The sequence below is a fragment of the Lissotriton vulgaris genome, chromosome 1_1 (assembly GCF_964263255.1).
Source record: "Lissotriton vulgaris chromosome 1_1, aLisVul1.2, whole genome shotgun sequence".
NCBI lineage: Eukaryota > Metazoa > Chordata > Amphibia > Caudata > Salamandridae > Lissotriton > Lissotriton vulgaris.
This window is the reverse complement of record NC_141685.1, coordinates 790,895,183-790,905,787: the sequence shown is the minus strand read 5'-3', so window position 1 is coordinate 790,905,787 and position 10,605 is coordinate 790,895,183. Positions and strand designations below refer to the sequence as shown.

Genomic DNA, 10,605 nt, shown 5'->3' with positions numbered 1-10,605 from the left:
GTCTACTTTGAGCCCTTTTCTCTTTAAAATATATGTCACTAACCTGATACAGATGGCTGAGGAGCATGGCACCAAGCTCCTCTTCACTTGGAAGAAAAGTTATTCCTCCACCTCCTTAGCTAAATACTGTCAGATGTCTTTCAATGGATTTCCACTGCCCAATTAAAATGCAATGAGGAAAAAACTGAGATCCTTCTTTTTGGGTACTTCCCCCCTCTGTCCCGGTAATTGCTTTGGCCAGGCGAATATCCCATGCCAACCTCCAAGGGTCAACCCACGACAAATTTAGGAATTTGGTTTGACGAGAAGTTGAACTTCTCTCCTTAGATCAAGAAGCTTACAGGTCAGTGTTTTGGCACACTGAAATCCCTAAGAAAGTTCGTAGGCCAGCAAGGGAAACTGTCACCCATGCACTGATATCCTCACGCCTCGATTACGCCGATGCCTTGTATGTATGCCTGCCCAGCTATCTTGTGAACAAACTGCAGGTGGTACAGAATGCCGTTGACACAACTCTTCTCAATATGCCTATAAAGACCAGCATAAGACAACACTTGCCCGATCTACACTGGCTGCCTTTGACAGAGAGTGTTAAGTTTAAATCTCTTGTCTTGGCACATTCAGCTCTATATGGACTCGGTCCTGCGTACCTGAGTAAGTGCTTGAGGTTTTATGTTCCCACCAGGCCGCTGCATTCAGCCACGCAGCTTCCTGCCCAAGTTCCGAGATTTCACCTTAAGAGAGTTGGAGGGAGCTCTCTTGCCTTCAAGGCAGCTTCGGCCTGGAACCTTCTTCCCATTGGACCTCCACAGCGTTCAGGACCCCAAGCTCTTCAGGAAAAGAATCAAGGCTTTTCTTTTTATCTAGCAGTCTCTTCTGCCTTCTCTTCTACCAGGTTCGCGCCGGGACACTGAGTAGCTGTGTGCGTTACAAATCCCATAATCATAAACGGCTGAAGTATCGTTTTAGATATAAGCTTAACTATTGCCATTATGGCATCAATCAGGGATGGAGGATATAAAAAATGTGCTGATTCTGCAACAAAATTTCAGTCTCCTGATTAGGGTTGCCAGTTGATTGGATTTCTACTAGCACCACCAGTATTTTGATGTCGCAACTAGTCAAAAATAAGCAAAATCACCTAAACCCGGTATTTTTTGCACTTATCTGTGCATACTTCAAACAGCAAATATAAATCGAAAACACTTTTAAATGTGTTAAAGGGCTGCATTAATGATCCATGACTAATAATAATTAAAGGAAAGAAAGAAAGAAAATATCATGTTACAAATGAATGCAGACCATTTTATTTACAATCGTATTTAGAGGCTGATTATTATGGAGGATTTTCCGCATCCTCTGCGGACCCACCAAAGACCCACCGCCACATTAGGATGGCTGGTGGGTCCTGGTTTCAGTCCGCTGCTTTTCCGCCGCGGATGGCTTACAACCGCGGCGGAAAAGGCCTAATATGGTGGCGGTGTCTCTCAGACACTGCCAGACATATTAGGATGGCTGTGAAAAGATGCTTTTCCGCGGCGGCTTCTCTGCCGAGGAAAAGCATGTGCATCTTCACCTCGGGGGCCCATAGCGGGCCCCCTGGGTGAAGGGGGGGTGGGGGGTGCACATGGGGGTACCCATGGTAACCCCCCTGCATTTGTATGCAGAAATCGGCAGGCATCGCGCAGTGCCTGCCGCTTTCTGCATACAAATGCAATGTATGCATTTGTAACATTGCGGCGGGTGCAGCTTGAAGCCGCACCCTCCGCAATGTTACAAATAGAGGATGTGACCGCCAGGGTGGCGGTCAATCCTAATTGCACAGGAAGGAACTCCGCAGCCCATGCGGACGTTGCCTCCTCCTCAGGGGTCGCGGACTGACGCAAGTCCGTCCGCGATCCTAATGGGCCCCTTAGTGTCTTGGGCAGGCCTTTACAGACTGTTTAAACAACAAATGGATGGTATTTTTCTTTTGGAAAGGTGGCATCTCTACTCCTGAGAGGCCTTTTCACCAAATGCAGTCTCCCACCGTGGCACTAAATCTATAATAAAAAATGTAAGGAATATGCAGAGTGGGGACTCAGGGGGTACTGTAACCAGTGAAAAAAACAAAAAAGCCTTGTTAACAAATTCACAAAAGGTCTGAAAATGGTCTTTCAAAGACCTGTGAAAAACTCTGGTGTGGCTGTGATAAGACTCCAGTTTCTGTCCAGCTGATGTGACAGCAGCTCAAGCTGCAGCAGCCCGGGCTGAGAGACACGACCGGGATGTGTGGAGACTAGAACCCTTTTAGCACTATGGGCGTTGCACGCCTGGCCGGGACATCATTCTACTGGTGCCCCCCTTCTGAAAGCATATCCTCAGCTATGGTGGTGTCCCTCACCGTTTGTGCACACACTTTGGGCTGCCTGCCCAAAAGCAGGAGTTCTGTCACGCAATATAAATTCTTGGGACTCACTAAAATGACGTTATTACATTGGTCTTGAGGACGCCCCCTATGTATAGTTGACCCAAGCATGGCATTTCACCCCCTCCCAAAATAGGTATCTCTTGGCAGTCAGTCAAGTGGGAAGTCTGGGTTTCCTAATGCTGGGTTCAGGGGGAAAGTGGTAAGTCATAATCCCCTTCATCTGGACTACATTTGTCGTGGTTCATTTTAGGGCGTTTGGATGACGACAGGCTTGCACGGGAAAACACAGCAGTTGGTGGAGAAGAAGCATACCATGTTCCTGTTCTATGAAGCACCAGGGTTTATCTGCATCCAGGAAGCACCATACCAGTGCTGGTGATATCTGTGCAGCCAAGATATAACATTCGATATCTGGGACTTCCATGCCCCTTCCTCGGGTCTCCTCATCAAAAGAGACCTGGCTAACCATGGTGGCTTGTTATCCCCTATAAAGGCCCACATCTTCTGAGTTAGGGGGTTAAGGACCTCTGAGGGGATTCACAGAGGGAATGGAAAAGGTAAAGCAGTCTAGGCATAAAGTACACAGTTTATCCTAACCACACACAAAAAATTGCAAACTTCCCTATACAGGTCTTTAAGGTACCCAGGAGAAGACACACATTGCTCAAACGAACGTCAGTCAGAAAGGGGGAATAACGACTCCAATATACTTGAACCTAGGTGCATTCAAACCATACAGCCCGATCCTTCCCCACCCCCATAGCCGTAAATTTCTGATGGCTAATTGCTCGACTTTGGTCAACACTGCAGGAAGGAGAGAATTTTCTTTTGATGGAGAATTCCTGGTTAAAATGTTTCCGTCAGGGGATCAGTATGACAGAGGTAATTCTGCCTTCAGAATTTTTAAACCCAGACTGGAAGCTTGTTGCCTAAACTACGCTCTGCAGAGCTTCCTCAAGAGTAGTACAATTTCACAGATCCGTAAAGAACATTAAACACAGACGGCCTCTGCCATGGCCTTTGATTCGGTGGCGTGGAAATATATGTTGGCTGTTCTGCACCGGATGGGGGTACCTTTTTTTTTTACTTCACTGATTGCTCTCTTGTATACTGAGCCCACAGCGAGAGTGAGGGTCAATGGTCATGTCTCTTCCCCATTCCCGATGCAGAGGGGAACAAGGCAGGGTTGCCCGCTCTCCCCTTTACTTTTTGCTATCATAATGGAACCACTGGCCTGTATCTTGCGGCAGAGGTATGCGGAAGCGGCATTGAAGTTCCCTCTTAGATCATTGGCTGTGTCAATGTATGCTGACGGCATGGTCCTCTATGTTCGTGAACCGGCGCTCCACCTGGAAAACATACTTAGGGAATTCATTAAGTTTGGTCGCCACTCTGGACTGACCATTAACTGGGACAAATCTGTCGTGCTGCCTCTCACGGACATTACACACCAGATCCCCTTGGAATTTCCCCTGGAATGGGCAACGGAGTCGGTTCGATATCTAGGAGTATGGGTGCACAGGGACTCCCAAGAAATTATAAGGGCTAATTATGGAGTTGCCATCTCTAAGTTGGAGGATCAGGTAGCGCGTTGGACCCGTCTCCCTCTGACTCTGGCAGATCGAGTGTCCTTAATTAAAATGGTGGTTCTGCCGAAATTTCTTTATCTCTTTGTCAATATACCTGTCCCGCTGAAGTCGCACTTCTTTGCCAGACTGCGGTCCCTACTAATATCCCTCACCTGGGCCGGTAAGAAGCCACGTGTTACGTGGGAGGTACTGACCAAGCCGTACGAGCTGGGGGGGTTTGCTGTGCCGGACATGAAGCTTTATTATCTTTGTGCGCAAGCGCATTTTGCGACTTACTGGATGTGTGCTCCACCGTACACTCCGCACGTGGCGCTTGAAGCTAGTGCAGTCCTGCCACATCCCCTAAGGGCCATGATTGTTAATGACCATTCGGTGTTTGAGAAGGGGGAGATTGACACTGTGCGGATCACGGCGACTGCCTGGGAAGAGTTGGGTAGACGGGCAGCCAGGTTGCCGTTATATGCGCCGGCTATGCCGCTGCTTTATCACTCAGGTATTTCGGTGTCAGGAGAGATTGGAGGGTTACATGTTCTGAGGGAAGCTGGACTTCAAACTATGAGGGATCTTTTCCCTGGGGCCTCGTTTCTTCCCTTGCAGGCCATGACGGCCCGCTCCACTAACGCTGCTATGTCTACCTTTGTATACGTTAGGCTTCGGGCTGCGGTACATGCTCTGTATCCAACATACCCGGAGGAGCCGTTGGCGCTCGGGGCTTTACAGTTGCTTTACACTACCACGGACAGGACTAAACTGCTATCCAAACTATATCGAGCTGCACAGGAAGATGAGGGAGGGGGTGCAGTCTTGGCTAGGGCCAGATGGGATAGGAGTCTCCCAGAACCTTTGAATGATGACGAGTGGACCGAATGTTGTGCTATGACTGGGGGGTATGTGATTAATGGTAATTTTCGTCTTCTGCATTATAAGTACATACATCAGTGGTACTACACGCCAGTTCAGCTGGTTAGGTTTGGTCTTCGAGAGTCTGCCCAGTGTGTTCGATGTGGAGAGGACGACGCTGACCTTGTACACCTGGCCTGGGGATGTTCCCGTGTGTATGACTTCTGGAAGGCGGTGTCTGAGACGCTTACTGCCATGACCTCGACTGAAGTTGCGTTGGATGTGCGCCTTTGCCTCCTGGGAATTGCTTCTGGTATACCAGCAAAGTCTAGACGGCTTGTTGTGTTGCGCTCCAATTGGCCAAGCGGAGAGTTGCTATGGGTTGGGGAGGGAGGAGAGCGCCTGATGTGCAGCTGTGGCTGAATGACATGGCTTATTGTAGGGATCAACTGAATTGTTACTATGAGGGACTACCGGAGAAGGCGCGGCCACGGGATATATGGGCTCCATTTACGCTCTATATGCTTTCCCTAGAAGACACTGATAGCGAGAGGAGTGTGGTTGCCGACTTATCGGACGGAGGTGGTGCACCCGAATGAGTATCGACTGAGTGAGCGTGTGCCGTCTGTCCTGAACAGTATGTCTGAGCTGTGGATATTCTTGGAGGTTCCGCATGCACCATAACTGGACAGCGAGACCTACCGGTCATAGTTGTACATGATGTTGTTTGAACCATGGTGAATTGCCCTGTCAACGACTGCTTATCCTGGTTACTGCCCGTCTGCCGCCTCTGGGGTTGATTACCTTTTGGACACTGTACCTAACAGGCTCGGAATACTCACAAGGACCAGGATCGGGGGGGTTGGGGGGAAGTTGGGTTCTGTTATTGCCTGAGTTTGGTTCTTCAAAACTATAAAATGAGACCGAGATTCCATCGGGGCGCTACGGCCACGGTCTTATGGTGTACTTTGAACATTTTATTCTGAACAACTGTTGTGCCTTCACGAGCTGTGCCTTACTAAGCTGTAAACTTCTACCAGTGATATATGTTCCTGGGCTCGTCTACCTCGGCTAGTACACTGATTGCGGCCGGCCCCACCAGTGGGTTGTAGGCACACCGCTGTGTATATGTATAATGTGCAATAAAGGTCTTACAAAAAAAAAAAAACACAGACGGCCTGATTCACAAAGGTAACTTAGACTTTTGAGTAATTTACACTTTTGCGTAAGGTTACTACTTTTTGACGATTCATAAAATAAAGTGTAAACTTACTTCAAAAGTGTAACTCTACCAAATTTAAGGACATTGGAATAGTGATAAAGTACACCCATGAATTTACTCTTTTGAGTAACTTTACACTTATTCTTTTGAGTAAGAGTAAATTACATGGGTAAACTATTCAAAAGTGTAAGTTTCCTTTGTGAATAGCTCCCGGGACACCACCGATTAAATTTCGGCAGGCTTGACTTGCTCAAATTTATCAGGGCAAAACTACGAGGGTTTGATAATCATCACACAACTCTGAGGGGGTCATTATCATAGCGGGTGGATCGCCACCGCCCGTATGGTGGTGGTGATCCACCCGCCAATTCCCACCGCCATATTACAATGGCGGGGGGCACCCCGGCAGACGGAAAGACTGTCCACCGGTTTTCCGCCGGTCGGACAGGCGACCGGGCAGAAAAGGGCTCAGATATGGTGGCGGTGTCTGCAAGACACCGCCATCCATATCATGATGAGCCTTGGGGCAGGGCTTTCCATGGCGGAGACACCGCCCTGGAAAGCCAGGCGGAGAACACTTCTGGGGGCTCCTTGCAGGCCCCCAGGATGTCGGGGGGGTGCACCTGGGGGTACCTATGGTACCCCCCTGCATTTGCATGCACAACGTGGCAGCCACCGCGCGGTGGATGCCACGTTGTGCATGCAAATGCACAACATGCCGTTTTTACATTGTTTCGGGTGTTGCTGAAAGCACCGCCCGCCGCAATGTAAAAAATGTGGGATGCGCCTGCCAGTGTGGAGGGCACATCCTAGCCTGAATCACGGGACCGCCGCACATATGGGGGGCGGTCCCTTTTGCTGTACGGTCCACCTGCCATCGTGATAGACCCCTTAATTCCGATCCCTGTGCAAACAGGGTTTCCTGAATGATCGGAATCTAACCCTGCACTCGTAATTAGGGCCTTAGAGGGTCGTTTTGAGAAGGGTGGGCAGAAAAGCCTCCAAGCGCAGCCTCGGCAGACATGCCAGAAACCTCCCAATTTGACTTCCCTACACTTTAGCAGGCGATTTGATGAGTGCTTCTGCCGACAGCATTAGCACCTTTGGCAAAGATGAACACATTTGTCTCTTTCTCAATATAGAAGTAAGTTCACAGCAAATAAACACAAATAATATATTGTTTATTGAGTGTTAATTACATTCTACATTATTCACTGCAATCCTCATCCAGGCAAAACAATTCTGGCTTGTGTTGTAGATCAACAGGTACCAGTCTCTAGGACCATCTATATGTTTACATTTCCAGTTATAGATATTGTTGTTGTTTTCCATTTCAGATCGTTGTTTGGACTTTCCAGCATTAGCCTGAACAACATTTGTTCAACACAATAAAAAGGAACATGGGGAAAAACAAAAGAAAAAATGCGGTTGGAGATTGACCTGGATACCTCGGGTTTCAGTGTTTACTCTTTTTCCCTGTTTGTGGACCTGAAAGAGGAAATCAAAGTGTAAGAATCCAATATGGAAAGACATGGAAAGAACTGAGGACATCTTTTCAGGTTAGAAATTGACTCACTATCCCTGGCCTATGCTTGAAAGTACCTGGTATAGGAGGTTGGCTTATTTGAAAAAGCCTCCTTGGGCCTCATTTATGAGAAATGACGCATCGCTGCGTGAAAGCAGCGATGCGTCACTTTTCAGTGCGCACTCCTTGCGATATGATTGATGCGTCATATTTATAATATGACGCATCATGTCGCAAGGAGTTACAGATACATCAGTATTTCTGACGTATCTGTAGGCGCAAAAGTGACGCATTGCTGGAGTGTGTCACAAAAGTGACGCAACTCCAGCAATGTGTACTTTCACAAGGGCAAGTCCCATGTTGTTAGTGCCTGCGTCAGTCTTACGCCTGCCATGAAGCAGGCGGAAGATTTTGACGCATTAGCGGCCAAGAAATGGCGCAGTGAAATCTTATAGATTTCACTGCGTCACTTCCATGACCCTTTCTTGCATCAAAACGCCCCCCTTGCATACATTATACCTGGCGCAGGTATAATGTGGCGCAGGGGTTTACAAAGTGACGCATCTACCTAGATGTGTCACTTTGTAAATATGGTGCAACAAGGTGCATTTTTTACGCCACTCGTGCGTCACAAAAAGTGACGCACCGGCAGCGTAAAAGTGACGCACAGCCTCATAAATGAGGCCCCTTGTACTTAACGAGCAAGCTCAACTACCGCAGTTCTGATGCTGAAATGTGACTATTAATTTCAGCACACAAATCCAAATAATTCTGTACAATCAGCATTGATCAGAAGCATATTAATCGTTTTAAATTTTTTTTTTTATATGGGATAACCTTGCAAAATGTTGTGGGTGCCTTCCAGTATATATCACTTTGGTTGGCTGAGCTATGCAAAGGCCTTGGTGTGAGTAAAGGGTCCCATGAGGGTTGACGCTTGCCTGCTATGCAGGAGATGCAAGGGCCTACTTTATGCCCCTGCAGTGATTACTAATGATCCTTGGTGGTAAGCTCAAGTTACTCCTATTACCCTTGAAAGTTCTGCAGACCAAGGCCCAGATGTATCCAAGGATTGCATTGCCTGTACGTCACACAGGGTGACACAAGGGCATACTTAAGTCAAGTTAAGCGAAGCTTGGTAAATTTGGAGTGACGCTAGGTAGAGCAATTCACTGCCTTAAATTACTCTGCACCGGGAAGGGTTACGTGGGTGGAGAGTGGGTGTTCCCACGTATCCACTCATGTATTTTGGGGCATTCCCAGATTTACCTGTGCAACGCCGCAAATAATTGTTTTTGTGCAGGAAGGTGTCCCTTTCTGCGCAAAAATATTCCTGGGTGTAATGCAGACACCCTTGCACCATGGTGTAATTAAGGGTGCCTGCGTTGGCAGTAACAAGTGCACTAGCACACAGAGAGAGCAAGAATGTACCATATGTTAGTAAATATGGCACATTCCTGGCATCTCCATTTGACGCAGGGATGAATGTTGTCTTGCTGCATTGCATCAAATTTAGATAAATCTGTCCCCAAGTTAGGAAATATGCTCATTATAAACATAACACATACTATGAAACTCAACTACACGAAAGCAAAACTAATCAAAACTAAACCTGCACAACTAATCATAAAAACATAACTAAACATTAACACAACATTATGAAATTCAACTAAACAATAGCACGACTAAATAACGCAAATGGTGATAAAAGCCTCGGCTTGCAAACAATCAATACGAAATGCAGGGAAACAAGGGAATGTTCCAAAATGGTATATTAGCAGCAGCACATGCCTTTGGCTATGTGACGCTACCACACAACTCCATGTAGTTTTTTTTATGTCCGTCTGGTGTTGCTTGAGGGACCATCAAATTGTTGCAAGTCAAATGTCAACTACAAAAATAACGACCCGCACATATATTGACTCCACAATATCAACTACCATTCAATCGTTAAGGTAAACATGCATATTAAAGTACAGGTTGTACTATTCTAATGCCATAACTACTTACCTTAACTATATGGAGAAAAGATATTTTAAGTGGGTAGATCTGTATATTCAAAATTGGGTACTATACTTAACTCGAGGAGATAATTGAAATTCTATTGTGTTGGCTGCTGCATGACTGAAGCAGACCTGGGGCCCTATTACATACAGAGCACACTTTTCTTTTTTGCACCACGGTGCACCTTCAAACAGGTGTGACGTTTGCAAACAGGGAAAGTGTGCCCTATTATGTTGAACGCCCTGCCCTCAGGGCAGCCGCAAACAGGTGCTGCCCTGGGGCAGAGCACTCAAGTGAAGTACGGAACGGCTGCTTCAACTATGCTATGCAACCCACCTGCACTTTCAATAGAAGGAGAGAGTGAGGAACCGAACCCCATTCAAGGGGATATCTGGGAAGTCCATGGGATCCCTTTCCCCCACCTCCAAAGGGCTGCCATCAGGGGGTGCACTGGTAATGTGTACCCTTTTGCGGCGCACTTTCAGTGCACCTCGTGAAAGCTTCTTTGCCTTCGCACCTTCGTCCATAATACGGCGGCAGCACAGAGGTAAAGAGGTTCCCTCATTTTCATAAGGCTACGTCTCCATGCAAATGAGGGAACACCCTCTCTAGTGCTGTTACTACATGTGCGTCAGCGCTATCTGTATTACAGAAGGGGCCGCACAAGCATCTGCGACCCCTTCTGCAATACCAAAGTTCCCCGGGGGCACACATGCCTGTTGCGTCCCTTGGAGACTTTCTACAATAAGGCCCCTAGAAGAGTGAAAGAGTTGGAGCACTTGGTAGGTATCAACCATGGCTTGGACAGGGCTCTCTCTCTCCTCTTTTCACCCACCACAATTAGTGCCCACAGGTGGGGATGAATGCAACTGGAGGTCACAGTCTACAACTATGCTGATGACCTCCAACTTATCTTTAATTTTTCCTCCCCCCTATCCGGCGCCACTAGCCTCCAGTCCTTCATGCTGTTTATCCGGATTGGATGAACGTAAACCACCTCAAACTCAACCCGGAT

The 10,605-nt window shown here is 47.4% G+C and overlaps 1 protein-coding gene across 2 annotated transcripts in view; it reads right to left on the bottom strand.

The window, feature by feature from the left end:
• Nucleotides 1–7,221: 7,221 nt before the first annotated feature.
• ANKRD45 (ankyrin repeat domain 45) overlaps nucleotides 7,222–10,605 on the bottom strand; it is a 360,539-nt gene continuing 357,155 nt past the window's right edge. The window contains exons 8-9 of one of the 2 annotated variants that reach the window (XR_015299695.1): nucleotides 7,461–7,549; nucleotides 7,222–7,412 (exon numbers count right to left, since the gene is read on the bottom strand). Coding sequence is in view for 1 of the 2 variants with exons in the window: in XM_086936369.1 (XP_086792495.1) it covers nucleotides 7,518–7,549 (32 nt within the window). In the remaining variant the exon portion in view is untranslated. Of the gene's footprint in view, nucleotides 7,550–10,605 lie in introns of both variants that reach the window. The other variant, XM_086936369.1, reaches the window with a different exon arrangement.